The sequence below is a fragment of the Mytilus edulis genome, chromosome 1 (assembly GCF_963676685.1).
Source record: "Mytilus edulis chromosome 1, xbMytEdul2.2, whole genome shotgun sequence".
NCBI lineage: Eukaryota > Metazoa > Mollusca > Bivalvia > Mytilida > Mytilidae > Mytilus > Mytilus edulis.
In genome coordinates, this window is record NC_092344.1 from 45,961,614 (window position 1) to 45,980,057 (window position 18,444).

At 30.2% G+C, this 18,444-nt stretch overlaps 1 protein-coding gene and 1 long non-coding RNA gene across 3 annotated transcripts in view; one reads left to right on the forward strand and one right to left on the reverse strand.

Annotated features, from left to right (window-relative positions):
• LOC139512978 (uncharacterized) lies at positions 1-5,340 on the forward strand. The gene is made up of 3 exons (XR_011662366.1): positions 1-2,014; positions 2,292-3,145; positions 4,398-5,340. It is a non-coding gene; the product is annotated as an uncharacterized lncRNA (long non-coding RNA).
• Positions 4,986-18,444, reverse strand: part of LOC139512949 (uncharacterized) — a 20,218-nt gene continuing 6,759 nt past the window's right edge. For both annotated transcript variants that reach the window (XM_071300953.1, XM_071300944.1), the window contains exons 2-4: positions 17,027-17,191; positions 14,318-14,415; positions 4,986-7,735 (exon numbers count right to left, since the gene is read on the reverse strand). In XM_071300953.1, the coding sequence (XP_071157054.1) occupies positions 6,730-7,735; positions 14,318-14,415; positions 17,027-17,149 (1,227 nt within the window). In that variant the 5' untranslated portion in view covers positions 17,150-17,191 and the 3' untranslated portion in view covers positions 4,986-6,729. The remainder of the gene's footprint in view (positions 7,736-14,317; positions 14,416-17,026; positions 17,192-18,444) is intronic.

Sequence of the window (18,444 nt, forward strand, 5' to 3'; positions counted from 1 at the left end):
GTGAAGATATATTGTTTATTGGAAGCCTCATGAGATGAAAACATATTTTTATATAGAAATAACAAAACAAAATGGAATGTGAAATATAACAACGAAATACCAAATTTAACTAAAATCATATAATGCATAAAATAGAACAGTATGATGAAATAGTAAATTACTGATAGTAAAACTACTTAAATAGGTTATTCATGATAATTTAAAGATAAAATGTTAGAACATGATATAAATATACTCAATCAAGAACAGATATACAAAATTATCATAAAGAAAGAGTTTAAATGAGGTAATGTTAAACATCAAGGGAGATAATGTGTTGTTCAACAACAGTTACTTCCCTTGCACTTTTAAATGAATTTGTTCATTGCTTTACATATGATACAAAGCCCATTATTTTTCTTATAGTCTAAACTACAAAAAAGTATATATCAAAATACTAATATTATTAATTTATACTAATTTTAACTACTTGAGCAAATGTCAAGGTATCCAAGATAGGTTCCCTTTTCAGTCTGAATAAATAACTATTTGTTCATACAATGATTTTTTTCTGTCTTTTCTGTGGTTAAAAAAACCTCAGGGTTTTATTTGTTTTTTTTGCAATCATTTTAATAATAAAAAAATTACAAACATCTCAAGCCTATAATTCTTATGGATATAATTGAAAAGTATTTGGCCTATGAGCTCATGTCGTCTGCTCTTTCAAACAAGAAATGAATTCAAAATCTAAGAGATATCAGGTTAAGCAAGAGTAGCCTACCTTTATATGTGAACACACGCTTACATATTAATGTGTTAGCTCTCTTACGAAATGATACATTTAATATATTAAATGTATCATGAATACAATAATTTTTCTCACCAGAAATACTTCATGTGCCCCTTGATATCATTCTGTCATCACAAATAACTCATAAAATGAATAATATAAATAAAAATAAATATATCTTTAAATAATTAAAAAAAATAGTACACAACCATTTTATAAGTTAGTAAAATTACACAAATTTTTCACACATTCTTTCTATGAAGATTACAAATAAAACATATGAAAAAAAACAAACATCCATCTGAGAAGACAATCATTGAAGCAAATAATGTCTACCAATACATATACTTGGATATATATGAAGACTGCTATTTCTCTAAAAAAAAAATATACATTTCTGTTTTCATCAATCAATTTTCTAACGTGTGGAGCACTCTTCAAAAACTATATATATATTATCTTTAATAGATAACTTGATTAACGGTATCTTAAAATATTCTTTGAAAATTCTGTTTTGAAATGTAAATTATAAATGTAATCAAGTTACTAAGATACTATAGATATCCCAGACACCATAAAAGTGTTTTAAAATCATCATCTTATAAGGGTTTATTACTACACAGTAGTATCACTGAGAAGAAACATCAAAATCATGAAAAATAAAATCTATAGCAGTTAACTTCATTATTTTGGGTTGATTTTATGGGTACAGGGGAACTATGGGTTTAAATGTTAAGAAAATTACAAATTTTTGTATTTAGGAATACATGCAGACTTTTTCAAAACCATGGAATTAAATATCCTCAATAATGCAAGTTTTCCTAAATCCATGCAAATTGGTATGTACTCACGAAAATAATTGAATTCACAGTAAACACAAATTCTTAACAAATTAACTTTCAACGGTATAAACATTACAGTTTCAGTGTTCATGAATGGAGCCATACACATCCTTTTCACTCTAAATCTGCATTTAGATGAATGCAGACAGTAATAAGAAATGTGTAGGCTGATGGAATTGAGAGTTTATCTTTTCTTCAGGTGATTTGACTATTGTACTAAAATGGGTGATAAAACTATTTAAAGCATTTATATTCGTTGTGATTTTGTACATGTGTATCCAAAAATTCAATTTCTGTTATAGCTTATAAAATGCAATACTGCAGCACCTATCAACAATGATAACTATGTACACACTGATTGAAGACACACAAAAAATCTGAGTATCAAATAATTACATTTAAGGTGGTACCTAACACTACAGGGAGATAACTCTGTAAAGTCAGCTAAAAGTTTTAATTACATTGTGTTGTAAAGGAAATATTAAGCTTCTCAATGATCAAAATTGGTGTTTGTCAAATTGCTATATAACCAGTGTAATTTTTCTGACAAAACGGTTGGTTCAATTTTTTTTTTTTTTTTAAATTTTTGTTAAAGTTTCAAAGTAAATACTTTGACAAAATTTTATGAAAATTAAACGAGCCAAATTAATTTTAGTGAAAGTGTTGGGTACCACCTTAAGCTTTCCCAATTCTGGCTATTTTTTTTTTTCAACATCTTTTAATTTTATATTACTCTTACAAATAATGCATTTTAGACTTAAAAGGGTACAGATCTAGATCACCTAAGGGAATCAACTACCCCGAAATTTCTTGAGTCAAGGAATTTGTCAAATAATAGAAAAGTTTGTTTGCATTTAATCAAAGGACAAGATTAGGGTTAGTTGACACCTCCCCAGACCAATTTGAAATATAGGATTTATACAATTATTGTTATTATATATTTGAGTATATACATGTACTGGGTAGTATAATTAATTGCTTGACATGGGCTTGTCTATAACAAAGTAAACCTGACTGCACTATTTTGTACAAAACCTCAACCGTACAGTTTAGGCCTGGAAGATATAGCTATAAAGCCAATGAAAATAGGTTTTTGATAGCATTTTATGCAATCATTTCCCCAAAAAATATGAAACACTGATCAAAATAATAAAAATCAATACAATAAAATAATAATATGTTTATACAAAGTTCCAACTGCAAATTCTGGATTAACATATGCATGCATGTACATATTCAGGGGTTCTATTTATGCAAATAATATACATGATATTTCCAACAGATTACATTTTTACATTTTGAGCTTTTAATACTGTCTGATCTATAAAATAGTACATGTACTATAAAAAAAATATTAAAATACTTATTGACATTAAAATTGTTTTCTCCAAATTGTTTTTTGTTCAAATTGTAAATAACATTGTTGAACATACAAATATTTCATGGTATACACACAAACAATAATTATATTCAGCTACAGTCATGACAGTAGGAATCGCTTTCACACATTTTCTAACGTATACTTACATTATCAGTGTTCCAGCTAGGTTTTCAAAAGGGCAGGGTGCCAATCCTGAAAAAGGGCATTTAACGCACGATATGATAATATGAAAAGGGCATATTTTAATAAAACATTTGTGTTTATTCGTTGAATCACAGGTTATACAAGAACAACATCGTTAGCCCATATAGAACTCTATCTTTCTACTTTTAAGGCTGAAAAACTTGTCAAGCAGCTTGTCACACAAGTTTTTTTATCATTGCTTGGCACAGTTGAACTTTATATGCAGTATGTTTTGAAAGGAGATCTGTTTCATACTGTTTCTATGGTCTACCACATTTTACCAGTTTCACCTTTCTACCCCTGCTGTGCTTGATGGCAATACAGCACAAAACAGCTGTGCTCAGTAAATTCACAATTTTAGGATATAAAGCAACAGTGAAAAATAGTATCAAAAATAAAGAATACAGAAAAAGATGACCAAGGCACCCTACCAACACTGCTACTAAGACCCTCTTTAACTTTTCCCATAACTCAAAATAAATACCTAAACATATATATTCTTAAGCAAGAAGTATGGAGACACATTTTAGAATATGTAAATGGGTTACTCAATGCTAGGAAAAAAATCAGATTGAGTTATTTTTCTTTATTCGGGTGTGCTCCTTCTTTGGAGGATTATAAACAGTACGTAAATATGATGTAAATATGATCACAATATGGCGGTCGATTTTGTTATTTTCGTATCAAAAATGAAGGCAGTCAATGACAAATACGTCTGAATTTTCTGTTTATTTTACAGAAAACAAGTAAAACAATGTCTTCAACGAGTTTATAATGGTTTTCCAACTTTCTGTCATTACATTTCTTCCATGAAACTACGGTAAACATATCGCAAATTGTGCCCAAGTTGTTGTATGCACATTTCTTCAAAGATAATTGCCAACTGACCGATTCTATTTGAACGAATTAATGTTGATGATCATTAATGACCCATCCGATAAACGGATTACCTATAACAACAGATTATGACACCAGTTGTAACCATTGATTAGCTTGGGGTGGTAAACAAAGTCATAATCTTTTCCCCAGGTAAAATTTAGTAATTAGCGTATCATATCAATACGCAAATTAATATGCAATCAATCTTCAAAAAAGGCAGGGCGCCCTGGAAACTGTAAAAAGGGCACAGGGCGCCACTCGGAAAAGGGCAGGCGCCGCGCCCTCTGAAAACGGCCTAGCTGGAACACTGATTATTAAAACAATGAATTTTGACACAATCAAGATTCAAATATGAAACTGGCTTTCAGGAAAATGATATGTTTACATGGTACAATATGCATAACTAATAATATTTCTTATTTATCTATTGAAATTTTAAGTGGAATGTATGACTGAATAACAAAATTTTAGATTACCTAATCAAGTACAAAAAAATGTAGCATTTCTATAATTTGTAGATCACCTAGATGAACTAGTGTCTACATGTAGATGGGGTAAGATAACTTCTAGAGGGTAAATTAAAAAAGAAGTACTTTCAGAGGAGAATATTTAGTATGTAAGAATCATAAAAGAGATATTTATATTAAGTTCCATAAAATAGTACACGTTTGTCTTTTTTAAAATTACACAAGTAATTTAGTTTATAAATTTTGATCTATTGTACATGTATAATTCATGATAATTCAAAATGTATTGGAGAAAACAGTTAAAAAATTGGGGAATCAGTGATTCAAAAAGATGTGCCACTGATCTTAGTCATCTAAGAGGTTTAAGATTTGAAATGCATACTAGTTAGGAATAGTTTAAGATAAAGTGTGATTAAAAATGTGGCAAAATCTTAACTTATTCCCATGACTTTATCGATACAATAAGATATAAAGTAAGTTTTAAAATACAGGCAAAATATGTCAGTAATTCAAAAGAATCAATAAATTAAGAATACAATAACAAGTTTGATATGCAAAAGTATCATTCCTAACAGCCTTCACCACTCAGATTTATATGTTGCTTTACAATGCTGTAACAGATACAAAATATAAAAGTTAAAAAAAAAAGCACCAATTTACAGTTTGGTTTTTGTAAACACTGAGATTTTGGCTTAGCTTTCAGCTAGAATAGCACTATTTAGTGACAGATAATACTGGTTTATTTTAAACAAATGTGCATTTAAAAAAGGAGATTACAAACATTTCCAAATCACATGCTCTTTATATATGATAAATAACGTTGAAAAATATAATACTAGTTGAGAGTATATTCTACAGATTTATATGTATTTTGCTGCACTGCTTTTTTACACAAGATATGATTGAATCATCCTTTCCTTTTTATTTTTGGAAGAACTACTGTAAATTCAGAAATATTTATGGCATTTTTTATTGTGATCTTGTCATTTTAGACTTAAATGTGAATTTAATTTTTGTGATATTGAGAAAAAATCCTGTTAAATTCATATCAAATTTCAAAATGCATGTTTACAATTTATAATAACGTTAACCCTGTCACGTTTTCACATAATAAAAACATTGCAATAATTTCTGAATTTACAGTTTAATACTGTAAATTCAGAAATTATTGCACTGTTTTCATTACTATTGAACTTTAAGATTAAGAAAGTTGGTTTGAAAGATGCAAAAAATGCATTGATAAAACCTTCTATCACAAATACAGAACCAATTTATGAGTAAAGTCCTTTAACCAAGATCTACCACCTAGCTTTTACCATTATTACTTAGTAATAATAATAAACATATTTAGCCACATAGATACATGTATGCAAATGAGATACTGTTAGTGATTTTATAATAGAAGTTATGATAAACGATAATTAAGAAAATGAATACAATGAGACATTAATTATGCATGCTCCCATTTCCATTTTTAGCTTTCCTAATGCCATATAAAAAAATAATATGATGCAAATGTTATTACCCTTAAGACATGTCAGATCTTGCTTTTCAGAAAACCATAACAAAAATGTAATAGTTACATTTAGCAAACTTATCTTAACATACATGTATATCCCACCACTATACTTTTTGACTTGTGACATCTACGTCTGATTAGACAATACAATGGAACTAAAGATGAAGGTTGAGTCAATGTATCAATTAAAATGTGCTTTCTTTACAAGATATGGAAACAAAATTGAGTACATCAAGATTTAAAATACCATTGAAAATTCATCAACTTGTAAACACCCAAACAAAATCTGAATTATACTGTTGGTCATTCATTCTCATGGAATTGATCAAATCTATTATTATCTCAGCCTGTTAGTGAGTGTTGATGAAAATATATGGATAGAGATATTCCAAATCCTCCTAGCCCCATATTTGTTTAGAAATAAAAACCATAGTAACCATTCAAAACGGGTTATTTTTTATGGTACTCTTGTGAAAAAAATTACCATAAACACATCAAATTCTGAAGCAAAAAAGGAACATTTAATTTAAATAATACATAGACTCTTTCAATTTAACTGTAGGACTGAGTGTGGGAAAAAGAAATCTTAAGTGAATAATGGTACCAGACTCATTCAAAATTCAACAGCATTTTTAAACCTGGTGTAATAGTCATTTCATCATTTACAAATATTTATAAAAGCAAATGAATCAGAATTGTGTATTAGAAAATCTTTTGCCATCAGATCCTATTCCACTGCCATTTGAGCGATTTGATGGTGATCTTGGAAGAGAGTCTGGAGGTATGTTACTTTCCAAATAATCATCATCAAATTTCATCACTTTTAATTTTTTCAAATTTGTCTGATGCTGTGCAGTTAGCTTACGATTTACATCTTCTGGTAGTTTCCAGCTTGTAACACCAGCCTCATTTTGAAAAAATACCCTCCCATAAGTTGCAGCATCTTTACTACGATGCACTGTCCAACCCAGTGGTAAATCAGATATGTCTCTTGGAATTCCACAGTCACATCTTTCACTGTCACGTATGACTTTTTTCAGTTCTTCTTTTATACTTTTATCAACGTTTCTTGCTTCAGAATAATATGGGTTTACATCACTTTGAGGAATTTGAGGAATCGGAGGCGGAGGACGTTTAGCAATGTCATCATTTGGTGAAGTTGGAGATGGTAGCTGTGGAAATGAACCACCACTTGGTCCTAATGTCCAGTTAGAATGAAATGACCCATCTTTATTAATACTATTACTCGATGCACCTTTAGGAATTGGTATAGGTCCACTATTGCTATGAAAAAGAGGCGTAGCTGAGCTCATAGAACCTGTATCAGTAAAAACAGACATCTGACTATTAAAACTTTCTTGACTTCCTCTCCGAACATGGTTCCTTTCAGGCAAAGGTGGTCTTTCATCATTCCCCCCTACACATGCTGAACGTCCCCCACCAGAACCCTGACTATTAATTGTGTGATAAGAACCACCTGAAGAAGATCGACTTTGTTGATAATTGGATGGTGTTAGTGGATAAAGAAATCGTACATGGGTGACTTTCTGTAAGTTTTTCACATCATGATCATAGTAGTATCTAATGAGTTCATCAACACTGTGAAACTTCTTTTCCTTTACAAGGTAGTACTTTTTTAGAGCACCTGTTCCTTCTATGACAATGTTTGTATGTCTCACTGTTTTATCTGCCACTCTGAAAAGAAATCAAAATCATAATTAGTGATTTTATGTTTATAGAAAAATAAGATGTGGTATGATTTCCAATGAAACAATCACTCAAATCCACTGTATAGACCAAATAATACAGAAACTAATAACTATAGGTCACTGTACAGCCTTCAAAAATTAGCAAAGCACATACCACAGTGACACTGTTTGTTTTTAAGTGATAACCGCCACTTTCATTGAGAATAAGAATCATCATGAAACGTGTACTTACATTTACCATGAGAAACCTGACATGTAAAACTAATGAAGCAGGATTTGCTTACCCTTCAGGAACACCAGAAATCACCCCCATTTTTAGTGAGGTTTGTTTTTGCCTAGTTTACAGGTTCCTATGTGGTGTTTTGTGACTTTGTTTGCTTTTAGTGGTCTTTAATTTTTTGCCATGGTATTGTTTTGAAGTTTTAAATGTTCCTTTCCTGTCTTTGAGATTCATTTTGTACTTGTATCATTGGGACCACTTTTAATTAAGGAAAGAAGCCAGAGTGTCAAGTAAGAATCATCAACCATCAAAAGGACAACCTAGCAATCCTGGTCAATTAAAATTGGAGTCTAACATACACATCTCCATGAGCAGGGGTTTAATCTATCAACTTCAATGTTGACATGCAGATAATCATTTCCTTGTAACGATATGGTTTTTTTTTCATACAAATAGCTTTTAATTCATTTTATGTATCTATAGTATTTTTCAAAGTATCAACAATGGAAGTTTGAATTTTAAAACAAATATTACAAATACTGTTGCATGTTTCATACTTATAATAAATTGAATATATCTTTCCCATATTAATGCAGTTTTTTTTTATTCGATTTAAAAAATCTGACATGGGAGAATTCATAAGTATCATAAGTATCAAAATCTCCTGTTTTATCATGTTTATCAAAATATATTCTACTAAAGCTGGTACAGGGCTCAAAATAAATTAATCTCATATTTTGGCAATAGATTCAATGTAGCAAATGCATTTAGTATAACATGTTGTAAACTAAATGCAATACTCTTCCTGCTTCAATTTTCAAATTAATATACTGGTAACAAAAGTAACTCTGTGTTAATATATTTGTAAACTGACTAAGACATGCAAAAAGGTAGTTTATAAAACATATGCTAATTTAAAATCCTGGTATTGAGGAAGGTTGTTTATGATTTAAAATGTTTCTTCCCTATTCATTCATACATACTGTATATAAAGACATAATCATTGGATCATTGGTATGCAAGAATTTAAGTATGTCAGTCTGAACTTTAAATTATCGGTGAAATAATTTCGTTGAATAGATAATCATACATAAAATAATGATTTATGCTTTTAAATTTTTTCAAACATTTAAATAGGGGCAAAATATCTGTTCTAGATTTATATGTGATTATTCTATTCAAATATTTCATATTTGATCCCTTTGTCTAAATTAAAAGAATGGAGATTTTAGGTTTAAAAAGTTTTCATCTCTGATAAGAAATTTGTTTGTCTGGAAAAAGATAACCTATAAATTTTTAACAAACAGTGAACCCATTTATTTTATTATGTTAAATCCCAGATATCAAACTTAGCATAATTACAATTCATACAAAGGGATCAATCCAAACTAGAGGGCTCCAAGGATATTTTTATTTACAAATGCATGAAATAATGCAACTGTTATCCTTTTGCTTCAGTTTTAGAAATTGAAGTCAAACTGCTTTTTTTTCCCTAAGTTCTATTTTTAGCCATGTCTGCTTTGTTGTTTGGCAGGCAAAGTCATTGGACACATTTTTTAAACAGATACCCTAATGCTGAAAGAGGCTAAATTTGATGAAATTTGTCTCAGTTGTTTCCAGAGAAGACTTTTGTAAAGGATTACAAAAGTTTACGAAAAATTGTTAAATTTGACTTTAAAGGGCAATAACTCCTTATGAGGTCAACTGACCATTTTGGTCATGGTTACTTATTTGTAGAGACTTTGCTGAACATTATTGCTGTTTATAATAATATTCAAGATAATAACCAAACTTTTTTTGTTCGATCAATATAACCAGTAAATAAATTTGTTTAAGAAAATCAAAGGCCTATTGCATTAATATATAAGTTGTCAATACCATTAGTTTTCTACAAGGAATAATATTCACTATCATAGTCATAAAAATATAATTGGAAGAAGGTTATCTCCCTTCTTGGAAAGTAAAACTGTATTGTAGCAAAGGAGCCTAATAAAGAGTCAACCATTAGCAGTTTTTAATCCAGTTGTTTTAAAGATAATATTTGGTTTATATACCAGTAAGTATAAAAATATAATAATTGTCTTTTGTCTTAGATCATTCATGTCAACTTAATTATAAAGTAAGAAATGTTTACACGGTGTTTTACTATCTCGTCATTATTCCACTCCAGCAGGGGGTTACTTCCTATATTTTATCCAGATTTTAGCAAGTTATATAGAAACAAATTTCATGATATTAACTTGACTGCTGGACCTTCAAGCCTTATTCATGACAACCAAGCATTTTGAAATTTTAGCCTTAAATGTGGCACACCTTTTGATGGTAGAGTATTAAAGTAACATAAATAAACTTTCTTGTCACATATCTATAATTAGTTTGTGACAAAAACAAACCACAAACTTAATATACACATAGCAAAGAAATAACAATTCTAAAAGAAATTAAAAAGCAAATGAAGGTCTTTCCACTTAAATTAACTGAAAATGTTAATAAAAAACAATATATCCTGGCTTCAATGATAGCTTATCACACACTGATTTTGAAAATACAATGTTTGAGAAACTTTTTTCATCAATTAAGGGAGACACATGTAATATAAAAAAAAGAAGATGTGGTATGATTGCCAATTAGACAACTGTCCACAAGAGACCAAAATGACAAAGACATTAACAACTATAGGTTACCGTATGGCCTTCAACAATGAGCAAAGCCCATACCACATAGTCAGCTATAAAAGGCCCCGATATGACACTGTAAAACAATTCAAACGAGAAAACTAACGGCCTTATTTATATAAAAAAAATAATCGAAAAGCAAATATGTAACACATAAACAAACGAAAACCACTGAATTACAGGCTCCTGACTTGGGACAAGCATATACATAAATAATGTGGCAGGGTTAAACATGTTAGTGGGATCCCAACCCTCCCCCTAACCTACAATGTAGGACCGTGGTATAACAGTACAACATAAGAACAAACTATAATCAAAGAGCTGAAAGCTCTGAGGAAAAATGACGCCACTGTCTCTAATATTGGGATATTTTTTATGCAAGTCTTGATTTTCACATACCGTAATTAGTTTAACAATACAACATGTCTCGTAAGCATATAATTGATATTCGTGTATGTGTGTGTGTGAAGTGAAGATGACAACTGGCTGGGTTTTTTTAAGACAAATGAATACATGGAATAGGTCAAGACTACCTGAATTGTACAAATAAATACTGTAGAAAGGCTTGTATATTTCTCACTGGTACATAGTCTGAACCCCCTTCTCCCCACAAAATTTTAGGTAAATGATTTTTTTTTTTTACTGTTATCAAAGGTCTAATGAAACTCAGGTAATTTCAAAGAATTCTAGTCAAACCGGCACCTGGTTAAATTAGCACCCGGTATAGTCAAATCGGCACCTGGTTAAATCGACACCTGATATGGTCAATTCGTCACCCATGTTAAATATATATTTTTAACAGTATTTTAAGCAAAAAGAGTAAAAATAAGAAAGGGGTTGCCAGAATTTTGTTCAGAATTTAAGCAAAAAGAGTTAAATACCTATAAATGAAGGGATTGTCCAAAAAACTTTCACATTTTTGGGGGTTCATGTACATTTTGTATATATTTATTTTTCTCAACTTTAGAAAAGTGTATTTTTAATCATATATATGGGGTATTGGATATTTTTTATGCATTTTTTAACCAGTTGAGCATTTTACAGGATTGTTGGTTTAATGCTGTATAAACTTTCCTGAAAAAAACACCTTAAATTTGCTAATTATTTGGCATGAAAGTTTGATTTATTGAAAGGGACTCCATAGTTTTCCATATTTTATTTTTCTAATTGTCTCATTGTTAAAACAACAGCTTGGGTAAGGGCTTCGTTGTTTACCTTTATAAATACACAACAGCACATAAACGGGCGATATCTTTTTGCGCCAAAAAGTAACTCATTTGCGCCACAACTTAATTGCGCCAATACCTCTTTTGCGCCACCTAATTTTCAAAACTATAGGTATCATTTGCGCGAATAAAATAATCATCTAATTGCGCCAATTTTATATATTTTTATTTATATATAACAACTAAATGATTGACTAGGTACCAACAGCAAAAAATTCCTCTGACATTGTAAACTGAAATTTCAAATTAGCCTCGCATTCTAATAAAATTATACCGCTTTCTGGATCGTTACACAATACAAAGTCATCATCTTTGTTTGTAACAACACCAATATCATCCAATATTCTGTGAAATTCTGCTCGATTTTTAGATTAAGCCGGACACAGTTTTCTTCTCTCTCTATACATAGACTGACACACATATTTTAACTCTTTCTTTTCTAAATTTTCTTCTTCAATTTTGAAGATCTCTGAATTTATTATTTTTGAAGGTCGCTCTGACAACACATTGGTTGCTTTTATTTTACACGCAGTTCTCAAAATTTGACGTTCTAATTTCTGGACACTGATAATGAAAAAATTATATTTCTTTCTACAAATGAAAATATGGTAATTTATACTGCGAAAAAAATGTTTTATAGTCTCTCAAAACTCTTTATAGAGTGGCTCTTGTTGTATTTTATACTCGTGATAGTTGACTTGTATTTGCATTATAATTTTAAGAAAAAAATGTTTTATAGTCTCTCAAAACTCTTTATTGAGTGGCTCTTGTTGTTAACTTGTGTTTTAAAAAGCTGTATATTTTATATGAAACAAGTGGCGAGACTTTAATAAAGTATTTGTCTTGTCTTGTCTTGATATAGGTAAAACATGTACAGGTATGATATAGGTAAAAAATATTAACAGGTAAATGCGGCGCAATTTCATTTCATTTATTGGCGCAATTAATACCATCAAAATAAAAGAGAGTGGCGCAATTAATACCTTTTCAAAACTGCAATTGGCGCAAATTGATTCTGCCCACATAAACTATGTACTTGGTAAAATTTATTAATCAATTGAATAGAAAATATTATAACAAATATAATTGGATGCCGATTTGACTTGTACATTTCAAATCCTCTGCGATCGTTTGCGGTATTTTCTTGAGAAAACCTGTTTTCCATCATCAAACAGAAGTAGAAACTGCTGATTCTAGAACGCTTCATGATTGTTAAAATAAGTTTAATTCACTTAAAAAATAATTTGAAACTTGCAATGTTTAAAACAAGAAGTTTAAAAAGCATGTGTAAAAGAAGAAATTAACCAGTGAGAGTCGAAATCCGTACCTGACAGATATCACTATAATACGACTTTGAAAGTAAAACAGTCCATCCTTTTGTAAAACAGTCTTTATTATACCTATCACATTAATGTTTTTAAGGGTCTTAAGCTTATACAAACCATATAAGTCGGTATGAAACACCAAAACGGAATGAACAATAACCGAATATGTTTTGTGGTTTACAAATTCTAAGCTGGTTTTCGGTTGTCTTTTTTACTATGTTTGGATCGTTTCAATCTAGCAGATACCAGTTTATTTCAAATGCATTGAAAAGAAACAAGAAATTTGTAATGAAAGGTTTAGTTTTTATATTAATCAGTTTTACTTTGATATTAAATAGAAATAACTATTAATATGGAAGAGTTAAAATTATTAGTTTAAAATTGTTCTCTTATTTCTTGCTTATTGTACTCTATAGTCCGCACCCCCTCTGGAAGGTCCAATTTTGGAGAATAAAACCGCAGACTATACAAGCCTTTCTACGGACAGGTCAACATTTTTGTTGTAAATAAAATAAAGTAAGTAAACTGGTTCCCTTCCGACTACAAAATTTTGTTCAAGTGCAGCGGAATACAAGCAGATACCAGTTAGTTTGTAAAATAATAAATATGAAACCAAGTGCGGTAGGCGGAGGCAATAATTGACTTCCTGTTGTTCTGGTCAATGGTATCGGAATAATGCCGCTGAAGCGTCATTTTCCAAAATTCACTTGAAAAAGGCTTAACTCATCAGATGGACAAAAATACAAGTGGATGTGGCCGGGTACTTGAACATCCAGACAACAAAAAGACACTAACCACAAATAAGCCACTTCCGTTTAAAATCAAAGTATTATCTTATATTTCAAAACCCCATTTTTCTCAAATCTTTATTTTTTTGTCTATTTTCTTCTATTCTTCATTCTGCACTTTTTGCCTATTACTGTGTGTTGCATACCCTTCTCCCCTTTCCCACATGGTAAAGATCATAAAAATCAAAGCAAAAAAAATGAAATTGAATTACATCATTGACACTGTGCAAAAAAGTTCATTCAAATGGATAAATTGAATGACACAGCAGAGAGTGGGTATATATGCAGGCCAAAACATTACAAATACAATGATATATGTCATGTATGTACTTACACAACAGAAACTGTTAGCATAGATCTATTCTTAAAACTTGGTCTGACCAGAAAAACTCCAACTTTGGACTTTGATTTATGGAGCAAGTAGTCAGCAACCTGGAAAACAAATCATGAACATGTACAGTAAATAAGGTAAAGAAGGCATGATTAGGCAATATTTTTGGATTTTAATGAAATTTCGTTTTTTATAATTAATGAATACATTTAAAAATCAATGAAGATTGAACTGTATCAGTCTATCAGAATTTCAGAAAACCAAGAAAATATATGATATTTATATTATCACATTTTACTTCCAGAGATAAATCAATTACTGTAAACAAACTTATTTTTGGGTTAAGTCCATTCTAGTGTATTTCAAACTATATTTTTGTTTCTATTCTCTAATAGGCAGAGCATAGCGACATAGTGGTAGGTAAGTTGAAAAAAAAGTCAAAATCCCATTATGATACAAAACGGGCCATTGCAGTTAAATAATCCAAATATGGTCTAAGTCCCATAACTCCAGTAACAATTTTTAAAGAACACCATTGCATACCCATTTCCCTTTGCTTTCCAGGTAGATCTGGTGTCTTTTTTTAAAGGCATCCCTTTTGGGCATGTTGCAAAATACTTTTCTGATTTTAAAAATTGTTAATACAGTATCATTTAACATACAAAAAAACATCTAAAACTTCTTTTAACTCTTTATCTACCACTGACGGATATATACGCGGTTATTAAGGTTTATGTACCCTTCTGTAGCCATTTTTGTACGAACTTTTCAAACTTCAATTGTATCAAAACTACAGATATAATGAATAATAGAGATAGGCCATTTTGTACATATTCCAAGGGGAAACTTGATGCAAAGCATTATTTTTTACTGTTCCATTGCATTTAATAGAAAAAGAGGACTTTGTGGCAATTAAATCAAGATTTTTATAGAAAATCCACAGCCTTTATCCTTGTACTCTCATATTTGGTAATTTGATGACTGATAGATATAGGATTATTGCATGCAGTGCTAGCATTGATTTCCTTAAAACAAGTTTATAAATGTAGTTATTGGTTAAGACAAGTATAAATATGGCAAAAATCAAGTACACCTTTTAGGGTGCGCTCGACTTTAGTGACTCAGCACGAGGTGTTTTGGAATTCACAGGTTTCTTAGAACTTTTTGTAAAAAATAAACACTGGCACATCATAGAAAATCAAGTGAGTAATTTATGTTTCAAATTTTATAACAAAAATCTCTGTATTAAAGGCTGTGGATTTTCTATAAAAATCTTGATTTATTTGCCACAAAGTCCTCTTTTTCTATCAAATGCAACGAAACAGTAAAAAATAATGCTTTGCATCAAGTTTCCCCTTGGAACATGTACTAAATGGCCTATCTCTATTATTTATTATATCTTTAGTTTTGATACAATTGAGGTTTGAAAAATTCGTACAAAAATGGCTACAGAAGGGTACATAAACCTTAACACCATTTAGTTCGTAGTGACTGATAAATCCACTTGCCAGTCGACCTGTGTATTCGCAGTGACTGATCTATCCGCTGTAATCAATGCATGCGCAGTCGTGTTGACGGATATTCCCGTAAAATATACCACTGTCAAAACTCTTTAGATTGGACAATACCTAGGGGGAATCCCGAAATGAACCAATCAAATTCGGTTTAACAAATGAATAAACTTTCAACTTGTATATTCCTTTCCATTGAAAGGTAATATGTTTACATTAAAATACATTGTTTTTAACACGTGTTTTTGTTTGCGAAATGCGATTGAAACAATGGCCGTTAAATGGGCTTCATTCTTCGAATCGGAGGAAGAAGATGAAGAGTTTGAGGGTTTTAAGCAGTCTGATATAGACGAAAGTGAAGTTAAAAGTATCGGCAGTTATATCAGTTAATCGGAAATAGTAAGCGAGGAACCGGAGTTGGATAACGACATTTGGACAAATAATTTGTTTTTCAACATAGTTTATTGACTTAATTAGTGTACATAATTGGATCAAAATCAGAAATATAAAAATTCAAACAATTGTGAATTAAATGCATTTTTTATTTTTAATTTCTATACTGTTATTGCTTAATAATTTCATATTTAATTGCACCGTTGTAAAAATTATCTCTGGTAGTTAACCTACAAATCAGCTGCAGTAGCTAACTAATAAGCTGTGTGTAGTAATGAACTGTATGATCGCCTGTGGTAGATAAGAAGTTAAGAGTAAATAATAAAACAAATTAAGTGATGTTATGTATAATTAAAATTTCAGAAAAAAAATCCTTTTAAATCAAGGGCAGATAATTATATTGAATTTGACAATTTGTGTTTTTTTAGAATTTTATAAGAAAATAAAGCCCATATTCCAATATTTCAATTTGACATTTCAGTGATACAATGTATTTATGAAAAGCAATAAATCTCATTGAATTATAATCAATTTTATTAAGCTTAATGTTTTCTCAATAAAGAACAATCCCGAAAAGTTTCGGGATTTAAAGTAACTGTAATATCTTTAATTTCAATGTATTTTCATGAGAAAACACTGAATGTGATGCCCAGTTTTATAATGAAATTTGAAACAATGTAAGCCCAGATTGGCATTAAGTCTTTTACACAAGTTTAAGAAAAATCTATTGTCGAACATTTAGACACCCCAGCTACATTTACAGACACAATTCAAATCTCCAATATTCTATACTAAATATGATTCATACCTCATCTGTATTGCTAAAATTGCTATAAAAATAAGGAAGTTCTCTGCTTTCAATTGAGACAAGGCTACCATTGCTGGCCTCTGATGCAGGTAGTGGGCCGTTTGGAGTCTTCCCTCGTGGCATTTTTATAGATATTCATTTATACAGTTATGCTTATTCTAAATTCTGAAAAACAAAGCATTAAATTATTTGCATTTTTTTCTACAGTTAGAGTTGTATGATCTTTCAAATTAAAAAAATAATATGTTTTTTTTTATATTTCAGTCTTGATTTTTATTTGGTCGGGTTGTTGTCTCTTTGACACATTCCCCATTTCCATTCTCAATTTTATTCTTGAATGACGATGTTTTGCTATACAATATGTGTACATAGACTACCACATTCTTTCAAAATAAAATTGTACCATACAAATATTCAGAAATGAACTACAATGTACTATTGAATTGTTGTCTTTCTGTATCCTTATTCACCATGTTTACCAACTCTTTTTTCCATATGCAGTGACCTTTACCACAACATCTCTCATCAACTTAGGCTATCACACAGCGCAAGTGTGAAGGAAAAAACATGATGAAAAAATACAACAAACGTGGCAGGATGTTTGTATATACAATTGTATAATTGTATTTATAAGTACGTCTGAGTCAGTGACAACTCTACAACAGATGTATCCATCGGATCGCCATCAATGATGGTGATACATGGCTGTGTACATAATGTATATACAACTCGTCTAAACATCAACCCAACAATGTTAGATCTGTAAATTGTATATATATATATTTTGAAAAAAAAATGATAATACACCAAATCATTTGAATACTGTTAAGACCAGGTTACAGCAAACTTTTGTGAAAATTTGTTAACAAGCTCACCAGAGCTCATGTTTTGACCTGCTCTTAGACATGTTAAAACAAAAGTTATGAACATGATGAAGAATTTAAATAAATTTACTTACTTTAAACAGTTTTATGTGGACAAAAGGACATAAAGATATGTATGAGAATAGGTCTGAAGGGCACGGAAAGATGCTTTGTTGGATTTTTTTTAAATTTTGTAAGTCATGTAAGTTGTGAATGAAATGTTTGGTTATTTTAAAATTGTTTAGAAGATTTTTGTGACTTGGGCTGATAATATAAACGCACAAATGAAATATATATATTCTCTACACAACAAAACAGGTAGAAAGCATCAATTGCATTATAAAACTTATTTTATTACTCTAAAGGAATATTCAATATATATAGTCTACATGTAAATGATTTGCCAATACCCTAATTGACCCTGTAATCATTTTGAACTAGTTTCAATGAAACTGATCATGAATGAACATGAAAGCAGAAAATGCAAATTAATTTGTGTGTACAGTAGTGTTGGTAATCTTTCAGTTTTTTTTTGTTCCTTAAATTCTAATTCAA